The sequence below is a fragment of the Pleurodeles waltl genome, chromosome 3_1, assembly GCF_031143425.1.
Source record: "Pleurodeles waltl isolate 20211129_DDA chromosome 3_1, aPleWal1.hap1.20221129, whole genome shotgun sequence".
Taxonomy (NCBI): domain Eukaryota; kingdom Metazoa; phylum Chordata; class Amphibia; order Caudata; family Salamandridae; genus Pleurodeles; species Pleurodeles waltl.
The window spans coordinates 411,284,225-411,302,935 of NC_090440.1; the positions used below are offsets into that span (position 1 = coordinate 411,284,225).

The following is an 18,711-nucleotide window of genomic DNA, read 5'->3' on the forward strand; positions in this document are numbered from 1 at the left end:
ATTACCAGTGAAACCAATATAACATCTCAACATTCACAAATATACATTTCTGACATTCAAAAACAAAACAAAAACAAATCAGTGACCAATATAGCCACCTTTCTTTGCAAGGACACTCAAAAGCCTGCCATCCATGGATTCTGTCAGTGTTTTGATCTGTTCACCATCAACATTGCGTGCAGCAGCAACCACAGCCTCCCAGACACTGTTCAGAGAGGTGTACTGTTTTCCCTCCTTGTAAATCTCACATTTGATGATGGACCACAGGTTCTCAATGGGGTTCAGATCAGGTGAACAAGGAGGCCATGTCATTAGATTTCCTTCTTTTATACCCTTTCTTGCCAGCCACGCTGTGGAGTACTTGGACGCGTGTGATGGAGCATTGTCCTGCATGAAAATCATGTTTTTCTTGAAGGATGCAGACTTCTTCCTGTACCACTGCTTGAAGAAGGTGTCTTCCAGGAACTGGCAGTAGGACTGGGAGTTGAGCTTGACTCCATCCTCAACCCGAAAAGGCCCCACAAGCTCATCTTTGATGATACCAGCCCAAACCAGTACTCCACCTCCACCTTGCTGGCGTCTGAGTCGGACTGGAGCTCTCTGCCCTTTACCAATCCAGCCACGGGCCCATCCATCTGGCCCATCAAGACTCACTCTCATTTCATCAGTCCATAAAACCTTAGAAAAATCAGTCTTGAGATATTTCTTGGCCCAGTCTTGACGTTTCAGCTTGTGTGTCTTGTTCAGTGGTAGTCGTCTTTCAGCCTTTCTTACCTTGGCCATGTCTCTGAGTATTGCACACCTTGTGCTTTTGGGCACTCCAGTGATGTTGCAGCTCTGAAATATGGCCAAACTGGTGGCAAGTGGCATCGTGGCAGCTGCACGCTTGACTTTTCTCAGTTCATGGGCAGTTATTTTGCGCCTTGGTTTTTACACACGCTTCTTGCGACCCTGTTGACTATTTTGAATGAAACGCTTGATTGTTCGATGATCACGCTTCAGAAGCTTTGCAATTTTAAGAGTGCTGCATCCCTCTGCAAGATATCTCACTATTTTTGACTTTTCTGAGCCTGTCAAGTCCTTCTTTTGACCCATTTTGCCAAAGGAAAGGAAGTTGCCTAATAATTATGCACACCTGATATAGGGTGTTGATGTCATTAGACCACACCCCTTCTCATTACAGAGATGCACATCACCTAATATGCTTAATTGGTAGTAGGCTTTCGAGCCTATACAGCTTGGAGTAAGACAACATGCACAAAGAGTTTGATTCGGTCAAAATACTCATTTGCCTAATAATTCTGCACTCCCTGTATTTATGGCGTTTTTTTCTTATATCACGCAGTGCTTTGGCATTTTGAAGTCTACGAACTGAATTATTGCTTATGTTAGGCAGATAGCCGACCTACTTCTCTGGGATAAAAAATAAAAAAAAACACACACAAAAAAAAAATCTCTATTTAATGTAAGACAGTTTAAGATTCTGCTTCTAGTATAAAGTTAACCGCTACCTCAGGGTACTTACAGAAAGAAGGTGGTAGAGCAGAACATCTTGCGTTCTATGTCAAAACGTTTAGCCATGCAAATGTCGTGGGATGATCGCATGCAACACAATGTGGATATTTACCAGCTAATCAATTATTGCAAAGAAGGAAGAACAATGAAATAAGTAGCTGGGGTGGATGTGAATGGAAGCCACTCCCGTCAAGGGAAACGTTACAACTTCTGCAGGGGGGTGAAGGCACACAGGAAAAGATCAGGTAAAAAGTCCATCCTCTGGTCCAAACGAAATGCAATAGATGGTAAAAGAAAAGGAAACATGTATATGTAAAGACAGATGGGTCTCCGGTCCATCCATTTTCGATGGACATTCTTCAAGTAAAAGGGAACATGGGAGCAATACTATCATCATAATGGCTGAATACTTTTTAAGCATGAAAATAACTAGGTCCTTGCAGTACACCAAATAAAAAAAACACCAACAGCTGAAGATAGCCAGAAATAATACATTTAATAGTTCTTGTTAACAACTCTAGCCTTTTAATATTTCATTAATTTCAATACATCCTGTTACACAAGTCTTTGCCATACCCTCAAAGTAAGAGATCCTATACCTTGGACAGGTGCTTCCAATGAACTAAGGGTAGGATATTAAATTGCATACGTCGACACTGCAACAAAGCCAGGTGGAAAATGTCTCAAGGATCCCAACTTTCCAGAAAGTATTCACCTTGAATACATCCCATTAAAAACCGCTGCAACAAAATGCACAACGTAACAAGGCAAATGGATAAATAATAAAATACAGCGATTTCTAGAACTGTTGTAGTGTCATTAAAAGGTGCAAATTTGTGCATGATTATTCTCATTAAAACAAATAAATATGTACACAACATGAATTTATAGTACCAAACGTGCGAGCTTCATTCACACTATGGGTGTTCCTAAAATACAGTATACCATAGTAGAAGAAAAATGCTAACTAGCAAGATTGGTAAACAGTTTAAGTTGTTTTTTAAAATTATACAAGTTTAAATAAAAGCATTTGTAATACAGTGTTTCACTGTCAGATGGTTTTAAAATGGTGTTTTATTTTTACAGAAACTGCTAGGAGAATCGTTTAAAGGGAAACAGAGAACAGTATTTAATGCATCTGAGTCTCTTTGCAAGCAGGTAAAGGAGGATGCACTGTCAGGTGTGCAATGCTTCGCAAACATGTGAGGACTACGACACCTTCAGTGTAACTAAAACATAAGCATGTTCAACATGAATCGCAAGAGATCCAGACAGCAGAAATCTGAATATACGGGAACTTGCGAGTCTTCTAAAACAAGCCTCACGAGCATGTTCTCGGTAATGTCTGCTGAACAGAAAACTGCAAACCTTTCAAACCATGGTCTATGTACATTTCAGTCGCCGAAGAAAAATAGAGTATGCGTTCGCGGTGGTTGCTCTGAATTGGGTCCACCGATTCATTGCATGTTACTGCTGGCATTACCATCAATGTGGCCGAATGTTCGTAGAGGTCGAGTTCAGTATTCGAGAAGGTGTGTCACATCTTGAAGCCTTTGAAAGTTCGCGCTGCAAAAAAATATATATAAAAAAATAAATAAATCGGGTTACACTGCTGAGCAGCACATAAACTGCATTCTCCACAATTGCTAAACAATCTCCTAAATTCTGTTGGAATGATTCAGCTGACTGAAGTCACTATAAAAAAGAAGGCACCGACATGTTGAAATTACAGATTTGAAGAACCTACAACATCTTCCACACTGGCCAGATCGCTAAAGGAGGGGGTTTCAATGATCTAGGTGATGCAAAGAGTAACAACTAAAGTGCTTAAAGAACAAGTTACTTCCTTTGGTAACGCCTTATCTGGTAGGGACAGACCAGCCGCAGATTCCTTACTTTAGAATTCTTCCCTGGTGCCAGACTGGATCCGGAAAAGGTTTTCAGCAGAACCTCTTCGCATTGGTAGAGCGTGCCATGCTACTCCGTACAACGTCGTCCAGTAGATATCGACTGAGCCCATATAACCCCTTCTCTGAGTAAAGTAGTTCACAGAATTGGGAGGATTGTTGGGTCGGTAAGGAATCTGCAGATAGTCTATCCCTACCAATAAGGTGTTACTGGAGGTAGGTAACTTGTTCACTCTATAGAGACAACTAGCTGCAGATTCCTTACCTTAAAAAAGATACCAAAGCAATATAAACCCAGGAGGTGGGTCTGCAAACACATCCCACCCAATCCTTACAAATAAGTAACCGATTTAACTGAAGGCGGAGTAGACCGGCATAATTTGAGACAAAGGTGAGAAAGAACATTTGTCCCACCCAAAAAATAGTGGAAGACCACAAAACATTGCAAGTTGACAAGGAGCGATGCATACATGCTGCCTCAGCAGGATGCATAGGCGAAACCAGCAACAAATAGAAAGTCAACGCTGGTAGGGAGAGTAAGTCGAAAAACAGATGGCACTCCTCCAGGAACACCAACGGAGGAGCTATCGAGAAGTGTAACGTAACTGTAATGCATATAAAAACGAACAAAAAGAGACAAGGCGTATCCCGTGCGCAAAAGATAATGGAGAAACAAAGAGATCAGAATAGACATGCCGAAACACCGACCTGCACAACGGATGTAACAAGGCATTCGCACAAAGGTATTACATAGAGTCCAGGTAGACACGGGCATAGATATTGATATAAAGACTTAGATGTAGAACCTAATATATGTAGACATACATAAAGAGATACATAGAATAGGGAAATAGAGAAAGAAAGGGGCTAAACAAACAAGCCTGTAACACAAAACAAAACAAAAACAAAAAAGGAGAGAGAAAGAAATTCAACCCCTCTAGGAAGGAAAAAGCATGTTAAGCAGGAAAAGAAATGCTAATGGACTAAAACACAGAAGAAGCTGGCAGAACACCCTGCCTGTAGGAACAACAGAAACCTTGTGGAATATGAAACCAGATCCACACCAGCAGGAAATTGTCACAGGAGATATCAGCCATAGAAGGCCAAGATAATGGCAAAGTAGTTCTGCAGATGAAAAAGTCGCTGAAGGAAGAACCAAAGGAAAAAGTAAAGAGGACGTTGACTCCCAGATCAGGATCTGACCAGCAGACCAGCAGGGGTGTGCAAGGTCAAAGCACATATATACAGAGGAGTCTACTGTCCTGAGCAACGGGGCGAGACATAACTACTGTGTGTAGCCAACAGGGAAGGATGAAGCAAGCGCTAGGACAGGCATCCTACACACTAAAGGCTGGAACATAGCGGAGACGACCAAGGTACACAAAAAGAAAGGGAAGGAACAGCAGCAACCTGAAAGAGCAGGGCTAACAGTCTTTACTAAAGACAAGAACTCATACTCAGAGAAATGAAGCCTCAAACCTTTGCAGAACGGGGGAAGAAAGAAATAAGTACAGACATCGTTTTACAAATGGAGCAGCGAATAAGAAAATACAATTATATATAGATAGATATATATGTGTGTACGAATGAGGTTTTATGTATGTACGCATACCAAGGATATTGTGAACTGCAGCCAAGATCAGACAAAACGGTCAGAAGGAGGACTACTATGTCCATGAAGAGGACAAAGACCGTGGCACATGGTCAAACAAAAACATGTGGGCCAATGCACAAAGATATAGCACACAATGAGAAAGTTAGAAATGGAATAGGTGCACCATAAGGGCTACAGTGTGCCCACTGTAAAGTAGTAAACCAGAAAAGACATAACAATAAGGAATAAAATAGTAACACCTCCAATGGAAGATGTACCATGGACTAGAAAGCATAACACCTCCTTGCACCCAATGGGAAAGGCCAGGACCAAAAACAGAGGCGGGGTGGGCGGGGGGAGGGGGAATGAGAGAGCTCAAATGTACCAGTAGAGACCTTACTTATACAAGGAAATTATATATATATATATATATATATATATATATATATATATATACACACACACACACATATACATACTTCCAAAAGTAGTAACTAACAAGGTCCCTTTAGTAAACAGCCAACATAAAAAAGATGGTTAAAAGCCTACAGCAAGTACTCCTAAGAGCAAGGAACTGAAAATGACTCACATGAGGAAGAACCCTTTAGACAGCAAATCTCCTAGACGAAACGCCTAGAAATACAGACAACAGAAAACCCCTCACTAAAAGGGATGAGACCAAAACAGGGTCACCAGAAATAATGGAATATGTCCACGACAAGTGGAAAAATAATGCACACCTGCCGAGGCAGGAACACAAACTAGGGCGGTAGGCAGTTTGAATATAATGAGAAAAAGAACCTGCAACAGCAGGAACACCACACCGGGTGTCATACTGGAATGAACCGGGGAACAAAAACATTTCCTAAACAAAGAAGAAAACTAATACAGATGTGTAAGACCCTCCTGTACCACCAGGCGGCTTCAAGACTGAGTGCCACCATGAGCATACCTCTAAAGCGGCGTCAAGCTGAGTCTGTATGCGCACCAAAAAGTGAGGTGCCATCAAAAGGCATGTCAAGTAAAGATGTCTGCACAGCCTCCGAAAAATTGGAAGGACGCAACCATGCCCAACACAGAGCCACTGAAGAGGCCATTACCCTTCCAATAAAATCAGTGGTATCCATACCACATCTGATACCAAACTTGGCAGCTTACTGACCTTCTCATACTAAGGGAACTAGAACATTCCTAACCTCCTCAGGTATAAAAGGCAAAACACGCTCCACTGAGTCCCACAAACGTGGGAGAAGTGAGCAAGAACACAAAAAGTGTTGACTGAATGCAGGGCAGAGCTTGATGAAGCGAAAAATCCACTCACTGGAAGCGTCCAGCTGTCTGGTCTCTCGTTCTGGAGGGACATGAGTAAGACTTTGTGCAGCTAAAGCAGTTTACACCACAAAACTCTGAGCAGTCAGATGCCGACTGAAACAAAAATGGATCTTCTGGGGCTGGTCTGTGTCTATGTGAAACAGAGCGTTCCACAGGGGGACCAGATACCGGCTGGGCCCAAATCCCCTGGAGAATATCATAAAGAGCCTCACAATAAGGAACGACCGGCTCTACAGAAGACTGGTCAAGATGTAAGACATCAAGTAAAGGGTCCGTCGACAGTTCAACAGTAGGAAGTTGTAAGAACAACACTTCCAAAACACACTAACATGTCTGCTAGAGCTGAACTTGCTTCTGAAGCAAACCCAGGGGATGACAGAGTGGAAGCCAGGGAGGAGTCCAGACCACTAGCATTGCTCAAGTCAAATAACCAATTCAAATGTAGAAACAGAAAGGTGTCGGAAACAGGAGGCAGATAATCCAAACCATGCCCCTCCGATTGAGGAACTGGAGGGTGGGCCCCAAAAATCATAGGGCAAGAATCTTAAATGGCTGACTCCATCTACAGCACTTGGTGTTGAGGTCGACAGATGTTGAGAGGGCGAGACCTCGATATCGGAAGATTTGTTGATCAACTATGATGAGATGACAATGAAGGCGTCAAACGAAGCTGAGGGCACCACCACCACTGGAGTCGGCAAGGCAGAACTCAATGGCGACAATGAATCTGGTAGAGAAGAACCAGGAACGGAAGGTGGAAGCCGTAGGAGGCTGTGCACCAGTGCCGAAACAACTCTGGAGACTGAGTCAGGGGGGCCCGACAGGCACAGTTAATGAAGCAACTGTTGAAGATCCTTACAGAGAACTCTCCACCTCCTAAGGGCCCGATGGCGCTCCAGAGGGAGGGGTAGGCCCAAAAATGACATGCAGGGACGAGTAATAGTGCCCCATTTAGGACAGAGTCGCCCTGGTGCCAGGAAAATCCAGGGGGCGCAGGGTGGACTCCTGCGAAGACTCATCCAGAACTGGAGGAGCCGCGTGGGGGCAGTGAAGCCAGAGGAGGATACGACTAACTGCGTACAACGCTTGCCTTGAGACGGGGATGGTGCCACACGCAAATAACTCCTAGAGCGTTTGCACGGACAGGTTTTGGAAGGACTCTGAAGTCTACGGGAGTCTCAGGAATACTGTAACAACCATGCCAGAAAGCAAACACACTGTTCCAACTGACAGGAATAGTCTAAAAAGGGAGGCCAAATGGCCAGAAGAACCGCTTCTCCTGATCCGCGTTGCAGTGCGAAACAAAAGAAACTGACGTCAGCGCTTTGGAGGAGGGAGTCACGGCACCCTCGAACGACGCGCAGAGGTACTGCTGAAAAGTTTTTCCAGATCCAGTCTGCCACCTGGGAAGAATTCTAAGATAAGGAATCTGCAGCTAGTTGTCTCTATCAGATAGTCAAGTATAATTGCAATCCAAAAATCTAAATACATAACGATGTGTGCAGATAAACAAAGATGTTACCTGTAGGAAAGTACCCTCTTTTTTGGCATGGTTACCCCCATTTTGTGCCGGTTGTCAGTGTGTTGGACTGTCCACTGGGATCCTGTTAACTAGGACCCCAGCGGTTATGCTTTCTCCCATAAAACTTAACAGTACCTATTTCTCCCCACATTTGGCATACTAGTGCCCCCATGTAAGTTCCTAGTATATGGTACACAGGGTTTCCGGGTACAAGGGGATCCCCAAGGGCTGCAGCATGTATTATGCCACCCATGGGGAGCCCATGCAAAGTGTCCTGAAATCTTGCCATTGCAGCCTGTGTGAAAGAATGCATACACCTTTTTTCACTACAAGGTCCCTGTAAGTCACCTCCATGGCAGGCCCCCTTAGCCCAGAGTGCAAGTAACTGTGTGCAAGGGCACTCCTGCACTAGCTGAGGTGTCCCCACCAACTCCAACTCCATTTTCCTGGACTTCGTGAGTGAGGGGTCACGTGTACCGGATATAGGTCACTACCTATGTCCAGCTACATAATGGTAACACAGAACCTAGGCATGTTTGGTATCAAAGATGTCGGAATCATCCCCCAATACTGTTGCAAGTATTGTAAGTATGATTCCAGGCACTCTGGGGGCTCCTCAGAGCACCCCCAGCATTGCTACCACCAGTCCCACAGGGTTTTCCGGGCAGCCCAAGCTGCTGCCACCCCTCAGACAGGTTTCTACCCTCATGCTGCCTGATCTGATCAAGCTCAGGAAGGCAGAACAAAGGATTTCCTCTAGGAGAGGGAGGTAACACCCTTTCCCTTTGGAAATAGGTGTGACTGGCTCGGGAGGGGTCGCCTCCCCAAGCCACTGGTATGCTTTGAATGGCACATTTGGTGCCCTTCGTGCATAAACCAGTCCACACAGGTTCAAGGAACCCCAGATCCTGCTCTGGGGTGAAAGTGGACAACGGAAAGGGGAGTGACCACTCCCCTGTCCATCACCACCACAGGGGTGGTGCTCAGAGCTCTTCCAGAGGGTCCCTGGGTTGTGCCATCTTGAATCCAAGGTTGGCAGGGACCTCTGAGAGTATCTGAGTGGCCAGGCCAGGTAGGTGACGTCAGAGCCCCCCCTCCTGATAGGTGGTTACCTGGCTAGGTAACCAATCCCCCTTTCAGGGCTATTTAGGGTCTCTCTCTTGGGTGGGTCATCAGATTCGGCTTCCAAGATTCCAGCAGGATTCCTCTGCAACCTCCACTGTCGGTTCTTGGAGGTTCCATTCGCGGTTCCAGTGGCGAAAAGGCAAACTATTTCCACGAAGAAGACTTCTTGCAACATTGTGTCCACGCTCCTTCCAGCTTCTGCAACATTTCCCTGGCTGGGCATCCTCAGAGAGGCAAGTCTTTTGTCTGCATGAGAAGGAAGAGAGAATCTCCCTTGGAGTGGGGGAGTCACTCCCCTGCATCTGCCGGCAACTACTGCCACAACAACCAGCCTCGTGGATCTCTCCACATCCTGAGCTGTGTGGATCCTGCATCATGGGTGGTGTTCCGGAGTAGTCCTTTTGATCCTCTCTGCCAGCTGCCCAACTTTGGTGGAGGTTCTTCTACATCCCTCAGGAACTCTTCTCCAGCTCCAGGGCTGTAGTGCTGACCTTCTCTTCATCACCGCCAACCAACTCCTGCAAGTACAGCTCAGTGGGTAGTAGCGCCTACTCCTCCTGGACTCCACTGTGACTCTTAGACTTGGTCCCCTCTCTCCACAAGTCTTCCTCTCCAGGAGTCCACTGTAGGTTTCTGGCAGTCTTGTCTGGGTGTCTTCCTTTCTTCTTTTCCTTCCTGTTGGGTGGTTTGGGGAAATTCCAGTGATTTACTCCTGCTTTCTTGGTCACTGGGGGTATTATATTACTTAACTCTGTGGAGCTCTAGTACTCCCAGCTCCTCTCTATACACTCCACTTACGTAGGTGGGGGTCCTGTGTTTGTATTCCATTTTCTTTTAGTATATGGTTTGCGCTCCTCCTAGGGTCACTTTTGTCTAACTGCAGTTGCACTGTTTTCTAACCTTTTCTATATCTATTGCTGTTTACTAGTGTATATAAATTAGTGTATTACTTACCTCCTATTGGACTGTTGCCCTTCTAGTACTTTGTGGTATTTTGTGACCAAAAATAAAGTGGGGCAATATCTAGAGGGCAATATTGTGAAGTGTAAAAGCTTATATAGCAAGGCCCAAAGACGTGAATGATGCTGTGGAGGTGTTAGGATCAGGAAGCATCTATCACACAACTCATCTGCCCATCAAACGATGTGTTGCATTTCAACTACCAACTCACGAGTGCTTGTAAACTGAAGAGGGCTTAAAGTTAAGTGAACAATTTATTAACTCCACTAACACTCTTTATGGTGCACACACTATGTAAGATTCCTCCCCATTAGAATATCTGCAGGTGCTAGTCTGGATTTGGAGGTTTGTTTTAGCAGTGCTCATGCACGCTGGTGGGTGGTGCTGAGCAGCTTAGCAGTGACTCTGTACCGCCCTGAAAGTGACAGCAGAGCTGCTTTTTTAAGCGATACCCCCTGAATGCAGATGTCGGTTTTATTTTCTCCTATGCCATCAAACGTGGAGGGCAGAAAAATTGTTGGCGCTCATGCACTGATTTCTAACTTGGAACCTAGGTGGTAAGCATGCCACATCACAACGCGGAGGAAAGAAGACATTGAGGAACCTGTGGTTAGATAGACTACCCACCTTAGAAAGCATTAAATATGGTAAGTAACTTCTTCATCGGATAGATACTTTTATCCACTAACTACTCACCTCACCTCTGGGAAGAGGACTCAGATCAAGAAGCTGTGCAAAATAGAGGGTGAAGTAACCTTCTCGCTGGAGCGGAATGGACCATCGCTCACATTGCAGTCCTGCAGATGTCTGGCACAAGTACCCTTCACACCTAAGCCATGGCAGTCTATGCGCCAGTAGAGTGGGCCTCCGAGGGGGTTGCATGTTGACCAGTGTGTAACACATTTCGATTCAGAAGACTATCTACCGTGGTCAGGGTCCTGTTCTGCACTGCCTGCAATGTGTTTAGGAAAAACCTACAAAACACTGATCACCCATGTACTGGGTCTTGTGAAGTGAATGTAAAAGCTCAAAGCACTAGGAGTCAAGCCGATGGAGTCTCCTCTTTTGAAAGATGAAGCAAAGCAAACAATGCTAACAGAGTGAATGGTGTGAGCAATGAGCGTTGGCAGAGAGGCTGGCATGAAAAGCTCAACATCTGGTGGAAAGGCTGTAAGGAAGGCATCTGCAATTCACTTGTACGGTGTGCTGATATCACAATAAGGAAGACTGTTTTTAGTGTTAATAGTCGTAATGATCAACTTTGTATGGGCTCTAAGAGACTAAATTCATGCCTCATTGCGGTATCTCAAATGGTCTAGGGCAAACATTCAAGTCAAACCTTTTGCAAAACACTGGACAACCAATTAGGAACAAAAAACGGCGGGTAGATTGAGAAAGGCCCAAAGGGACGCAAATCACCTTTGTATATCACAAATTACATCTGGCTGCAAAGGAGATATCAACCACCTATGTTGGCAAATTGAAATAACTCAACTGCTACCAATTAATCTCCATGCATGGAGGTGTATGTTGTGGAGACGTATGTGTAGGAGCCTGCCCTGTTGCTGAGGCATAAGGTACTCTGGAAGTGGTAGCCAGAGATCCAGGTGACAGACTTAGGCCCTCATTCTGACCCTGGCGGTCTTTGACCGCCAGGGCGGAGGACCGCGGGAGCACCGCCGACAAGCCGGCGGTGCTCCAATGGGGATTCCGACCGCGGCGGTAAAGCCGCGGTCGGACCGGCACCACTGGCGGGGTCCCGCCAGTGTACCGCGGCCCCATTGAATCCTCCGCGGCGGCGCAGCTTGCTGCACCGCCGCGGGGATTCTGACCCCCCCTACCGCCATCCAGATCCCGGCGGTCGGACCGCCGAGATCCGGATGGCGGTAAGGGGGGGTCGCGGGGCCCCTGGGGGCCCCTGCAGTGCCCATGCCACTGGCATGGGCATTGCAGGGGCCCCCGTAAGAGGGCCCCTACATGTATTTCACTGTCTACTGCGCAGACAGTGAAATACGCGACGGGTGCAACTGCACCCGTCGCACAGCTTCCACTCCGCCGGCTCGATTCCGAGCCGGCTTCATCGTGGAAGCCTCTTTCCCGCTGGGCTGGCTGGCGGTCTGAAGGAGACCGCCCGCCAGCCCAGCGGGAAAGTCAGAATTACCGCCGCGGTCTTTCGACCGCGGAACGGTAACCTGACGGCGGGACTTTGGCGGGCGGCCTCCGCCGCCCGCCAAGGTCAGAATGAGGGCCTTAGTCTGTCTTAAGCTTCCCCAAAACTCGGGGCAGGAGAGATAGCTATGGAAAGGCATACAGGAGTCCCTTGGTCCAACCCAGCAACATTAATGCTGGCTTAGAGTGGATGGGTATTTAAGGTCCAGTGCCAAAGCTGTATGTTTTAGTGTTAAGAACAGCCTGGGGAGTTTAAGGAGCACAAGGACCATCTACAGAACAGGTTTGGTGTGAGTGTCCCATCAAGAGTGCAATCTTCATTTTGACATCCTCGCACCTTCTCAGACCTCAAGTGGTGGGATGGTGTAAAGTCCTGCTTGGCGTTCTTGGGCTTGCATCAAGACTTTGACTTACTGAAAAAAAACTGACTTAAAAGTAGACTTTTTGAGGGAGCAGCTTCAAGACTGCTTCTTGCAATCAGCCCAAACCGCTAGAGCTGTGGGCGGGGCACCAGATCTGCATCAAAAGGTGCAAAAAGAAAGTGATGTCAGGATCCAGCAGTAGCATTTCTATGCATCTCTGCTCAGTCACTTCTGGGGCAGTATGTAGTCACAGCAGATACCACCACCACCTACACACACTTTTTGCTTGATACTGATGCTAACTTGACTGAGTGTGCGCTGGGAGCCTGCTAACCATTCCCCGCCCTCAGTGTTCTTTCCCTAAACTGTACCATAGTTTTCACAATTAAACACCCCTAGCACACAGCTAGGCCCCTTGTAAAAGGTGGTATTGTTACTAATGGCTCTTTGGCCAGGGAGGGTCCATAAAGGCTGCAGCATGTATTGTGCCACCCTACGGGCCCCCTCACCAAACACACAGATGTTGCAGATTGTGTGTGTTGGTAGGGAGAAAAAGGCAAAGTCAACATAGCATCCCTCCCAGGGTGCCATGCCCACAAACCACTGCCAGTGGCATAGGTATGTCACCCCTGTAGCAAGACTTACCCTAAGGCAGGGTGCACTATATCACAGGTTAGGGCCCAGCTGAATGAGCAATGTGCCCCTACAGTGTCTAAGCCCATTCTTAGACATTGTAAGTGCAGTGTGGCCATATTAAGTAAAGGGGTGGGAGTTTGAGATTATGAACTCCACAGCTCCATGATGGCCTCACTGAAGACAGAGGTTTGGTATCAAACTTCTCAGCACAATAAACCCACACTGATGACTGTGTTGGATTTATTGTAAAATGCACAGACAGCACCTTATAAATGCCCCCTGTATTTTACCCAACCCTCTAGTGTAGGGCTGTCTGGTCTGTGCAAGCTTGCAACTAACAGACAAGTTTCTGACCCCATGGGGTGAGAAGCCTTTGTGCTCCTGTGTCAAGAACAAAGCCTGCGCTGGGTGGAGGTGCTTTACATCTCCCCCCTGCAGGAACTACAACACTTGGCGGTGAACTTCAAAGGCTCAGGCCTCCTGTCACAGTGCCCCAGGGCACTTCAGCTAGTGAAAATGCCCACCCAACCCCCCGGATCAAGCCCCACGTTTGGCGGCAGGTCTAGTGGGAAAATTAGTTAAAACAAGGAGGAGTGACCACTGCAGCTAGGACCACCCCTAAGGTGTCCAGAGCTGAAGTGACCGCCCCTCCTCGCAGAATCCTCTATCTTGATTTGGAAGAGAGGGACCAATAGGGATAGGAATCTTACCCCCTCCCAAAAGGGAGTAGGCACAGGAAGGCTGTAGCCACTGGCTAATGCCCTGTCACCAGTAATGCCCCTAAATCTAGTATTTAGGGGCACCTCAACAAAGATTCCCGACACCCAAAGCTACCCCTGCACCCGCAGCCCCCTGGCTGTGGGGAATCTGACCAAGGGTCCAGCAATGTTCAGCAGACACCTCTCCTACTTGTCCAACCTTTGGTTTTCCTGAAATGGTCCACTGGACCTGCCTGCACCATCCTTGTGAACCCCCGGGATTCCCCCATTGAAAGTCATTGGGCAACCAATGCTGTGTTTGTACCCTGCACCCGGCGGCCCCTGTGCCGTGGAGGGTGTACTTTTGGTGCTGACCTGTGCCCCCCCCCCACCCTAAACCCTCACAGGCCAGTGTCCTGAAACCACGGGTACTTACCTGTGTTCATCAGAGTGCCCCCAGTCCTCATAGGATTCCATTGAAAACCCAACAGCTTTGACCTCTGCACCCAGCTGGCCCTGTGTTGCCGGTGGTGCACTTTTGGGGTCAACTTGACCTTTGGACATCCTAACCCCCAAAGACTGAAATTGTAAGTTGAGTATTTGCATGTTAACTGTGCTAACACTTTTACTCCCCTAGGACTGCATCGGTTCCTATAAGAAATTTCACTGTGTCAACTTTCAAAATTGAAGTGTTTCATACTTGTAAACTGTTTTAGCTGCAAAACCTAAACAAAGTACCTTTGATACATATGCTTGATACCTACTTTCAATTGTACTTACATGCAACAAAGACCTTTTGGTTCTAGTAAGAAAGGCTAGAACTAGATTTAAGTTCCACTGAGGCATGACAAAGGGCGAAGGAGGAAACATATATACAAGCCCTCTGAGAATCTATGTACAATGGGTGATTTGAACAAGGAAGGCTGATCAGGCTGCTGTAGAAAAGCAGACAAAGCCAATAGATATCCCTTCAGTGTACCCAATGCAGATCCCTGCTGGGCAAGGGATAAAATTAAGAGAAGAATATCAGAGAGTCGCAGAAAGAGGATTAATAGATCTTTCTGCACAATAATCTACAAATTATTTTCAAATGCAGGCATATACTGTCTTGGTGGAGGGAACGCATGGCTGACAAAATAACTTTACAAACTTTGGGAGGAAGGTCGAAGGCTGTCAACTACCCCTGCTCAATCTCCATGCATGAAGGCGCAGAGTTGACAGATTTCGGTGGAGAACCCTCCCCTGCTGCTGTGACAGAAGATCCTCCCAACGGAGCAGCTGGCTGAAGGATCGATACTCATTTTCAGAAGCTCTGGATACCAGATTCTCTGTGCCCAGTCCAGAGCCACAAGGATTACTTGGGCCTGGTCATTTTTTATCTTCTTGAGAACTGTGGGCAGAAGTGGCATGGGAGGAAAGACTAACAGGAGGCCAGGGCTCCACTAGCGACTAAAAGCATTGCAGAGCAAGTGCTGCCTTGGAAACTCTAAAACGCAATACTGCTGACATTACAAGTTGTCTTCAGAGGCGAACAGATCTAACCAAGGCTTTCCCCATTGCTGAAAGAATCCTTGTGCCACCTCCGGATGGATACACCACTAGTGATCCACTATGGATCGACACTTGAGTTTGTCCACCCTGGAGTTCAGAGAACCTGCCAGGTGTTGAACCACAAGGGTTATGCCCTCCTGTTTCAGCCATGGCCAGAGGCACAAGGCCTCTTGACAAAGGGTCCACGACCCCACACCGCCCTGCTTGTTGCAGTACCACTTTGCAGTGGTGTTGTCTGAACACCTGCAATATCTTCCCTTGGACAAAGAAGAAATTCCTTCAACACTAGCCAGAATGCCCGGAGATCCATTGGTTGATATGGAGTCCAGAATTTGCCGGAGACCAGAGTCCCCAGTCCTTCACCTCTCCCAGAGGGCCATCCAATCCCAGAAGTGGCACATGTGACTACTATGTGATCTGGTTGGGGGCAGGGAGAGTAGTCTGCCTCTGACCCAATCGCGGTTTGTTAACCACCACTTAAGGTCTTTTGCAGTTCCCTCCGAGATATGGACCATGTCAGAGAGATCCCCCTAATGCTGTGCCCACTGGAAATTCAGGTCCCACTGCAGAGCCCGCATATGTCATCTGCCATGATTTACTAACAGGATACAGGAGGCCATGAGTCCCAGCAGCATCAGTCTGTTTCACCAAAGTCCAGGACAAAGGCCGAAACATCAGAATCATAACCTGTATATCCTGGACTACCTGCTCGAGAGGATAAGCCCCAAATTGCACTGTGTCCAGAACAGTTCCAAAGAAAAGGAGCATCTGAGAGGGAATCAGGTGTGACTTTGGCACATTTATAGTGCACCACGTGGTCTGGAGCTGAGAGACAAGAGCCTGGGGCACAGGAGCCTTCAAACAGCCAGTCATGGAGGAAGGGAAAGACAATTCTCTAACCTGCGCAAGTGAGCTGCAACTATCGCCATCACCTTGGTGAACACCTGAGGGGCACTGGTAAAGCCGAAGGGGAGTACTGTAAATTTAAGGTGCTTGTGGCCTACCTTGAACCACAAGTAACGTCTGTGGGCAGGGTGGATGGGGTTGTGGAAATACACATCCTGCAAGTCCAACGCTACCATTCATACTCCTTGGTCTAGGGCAGACAAGACCTGAGCTAGAGTGAGCATTTTGAATTTCTCCTTTTTGAGGAAGAGATTGACGCCCCCCAAATCCAGAATAGGGCGAAGACCCTTGTACTTTTTGGGTATTAGAAATTAGCAGCAATAACAACCACGGACTATTTCTGATATCGGGACTCTTTCCATGGCTCTCTTGGCCACGAGAGCCATAACTCCCTTGCGGAGCAAAACCAAATGATCCTCCATCAGCCGTTCTTTAGAGGGAGTCATTGGAGGAGGAAAAGAGTGAAAGGGGCAGGAAAAGCTGTTCTGTATGATCTGCAAAACCCATTTGTCCGATGTCATGGACCGCCCAGTGAGGGAGATGATGCCTCCTCCCCTCTAACTGGACAAGTATGGTTTTGCAGAATCACACTAGGAGGGCTTGGATGTTGTAGAGGCAGGGAGCTGGGTGGTGGACGACTTCTGGCCAGATCCTCTCAGTCTGAAGGCACCAAAACTGTGTCCTTGCACAAGCTGTGGACCTGGTGCAGGACTGTGGCTGGCAGGTGAATGGCACTGTGCCACGCTCCTTCAGCAGCTACGAAAGCGGCAAAAGGAAGACTGTTTGCGAGGGGTCAGAGAGGGCCAAGGACTTGGCTGTAGCTTTGGGAGTTAAGGAGTCCACAGGGCAAAATCTTTGGGAGGAACCAAGGGTGCACTGCAGCAACAAAGGACTGGCTGGGTACAGGGGTCAAAGTTGGTGTTGGGCGCCCAATGGAATCCTATGAAGACAGGAGGCACTACGAAAGAAATAGCTTGCAGGTAAGTACCCATGATTTCCGGGCACAGACCTGGGAAGAGGTGTGGAGCAGCACTGGGGGTGGGTTAGTTTACAGGTCAGCACCAAACAGGCAGCCAGGTGCAAGGTGCAAACACAGCATTGGGCGCCCAATGCTTTTCAATGCGATAACCCTGGGGGTCACGAAGATGCTGCAGGGTTGGCCCAGGGAGCCCAGTGAAGACAAACTGCTGGACATGTAAGTAGAGAGCCCACTGTCAGTTGACTTCCCAAAGGCCAGGGTGCAGTGGCACCTTTATGCTTCAGGAAATCTTCACCGGAGCCTGCCGAGGTCAGGGAGGGCCCTCTCGATTTACGCTGCTGGTGTCGTCGTTGGTCAGGAGGGGTCAACCGAGGGTGGACTCAAGGTCAGAATCGCCTTGGGACCTACTCTGGATCAGTGGGCCATGCGGACAGGGGCCATAGGTGTAGGGTGTAGAGTGGGCAGGACTCCCGGATCCGGGGTGGTTCTGAAGTTCTTCATGGAGGTTTCTTTGTGGACAGGGCCACTGTCCTTGGGAGATCATGGTCCTGGGGCAGGCAGGCAGTCTTTTGGGGGGGGGGGGGGGGATTATAGAGGTCGCTGGTCCTGCAGGCCACGCTGTTTTCTTATACAGGAGTCTTGAAGCTGCAGACAGGCCAGTAGGACTGTGGCCAAGTCAATTGTCATCCGGAGTCTTCAATGCTGGTGAGGATCTTAAGTTCTTTTTTTGCCAGGTCACCAGGAACCTGAAGAGCAAGTTTCAGGGGATCCCCCTAAATACTAGATTTAGGGGCATTACAGGGGTCAGAGGACAGTAGCCAATGGCTACTGTCCCACAGGGTGGGTACACCCTTCCTGTGCTCACTTCCTTTGGGAAGGGGGGCACATTCTTAACCTTATTGGTTAACACCCTCCAAAGCAAGCTGCCAGGAGGGGTTCACCTTAGGGATGGTCCCAGCTGGGGTGGACAATCCTGGTGTTTACTAATTTTCCTGCTGTCAAAAGTGGGGCCTGGTCTGAGGGATGGGGAAAGTGGGGGGGGGGGAGGGGAGGGGTGGCATGTTGAAGCACCTCCACCCAGAGCAGGCTTTGTTACCGATGCCAGAGAGCACAAAAGCACTCACCCCATGCGTAGCAACACACCTATGGTGTTGGCACCTTATACAGTGAATGAAGACAGTGTCTAGGGAGCCAGGGCTTCTTGGTTGTGCTAGCGCAACCAAGACTTATCTAGGAGACATGCAAAGCTTATGCAATGCCACAATAGTCACACAATAACTTATTAAACATGAAAGGAACCACAGTGTTACAATAAAAGGTACTGTATTACAGTAACACTAGATTACTTGAAGGCAGTCCTCCCCAACTAGGTTGAGAGAGAGAGAGAGAGAGAGAAAATGCCTCCTTGGCATGGTTACCCCCTGACTTTTTGCCTTTGCTGATGCCAAGTTATGA

The 18,711-nt window shown here is 47.6% G+C and overlaps 1 protein-coding gene across 2 annotated transcripts in view; it reads right to left on the reverse strand.

The window, feature by feature from the left end:
• Positions 1-1,986: 1,986 nt before the first annotated feature.
• PRC1 (protein regulator of cytokinesis 1) overlaps positions 1,987-18,711 on the reverse strand; it is a 317,616-nt gene continuing 300,891 nt past the window's right edge. For both annotated transcript variants that reach the window (XM_069222650.1, XM_069222651.1), the window contains exon 14: positions 1,987-3,081. In XM_069222650.1, the coding sequence (XP_069078751.1) occupies positions 3,001-3,081 (81 nt within the window). In that variant the 3' untranslated portion in view covers positions 1,987-3,000. The remainder of the gene's footprint in view (positions 3,082-18,711) is intronic.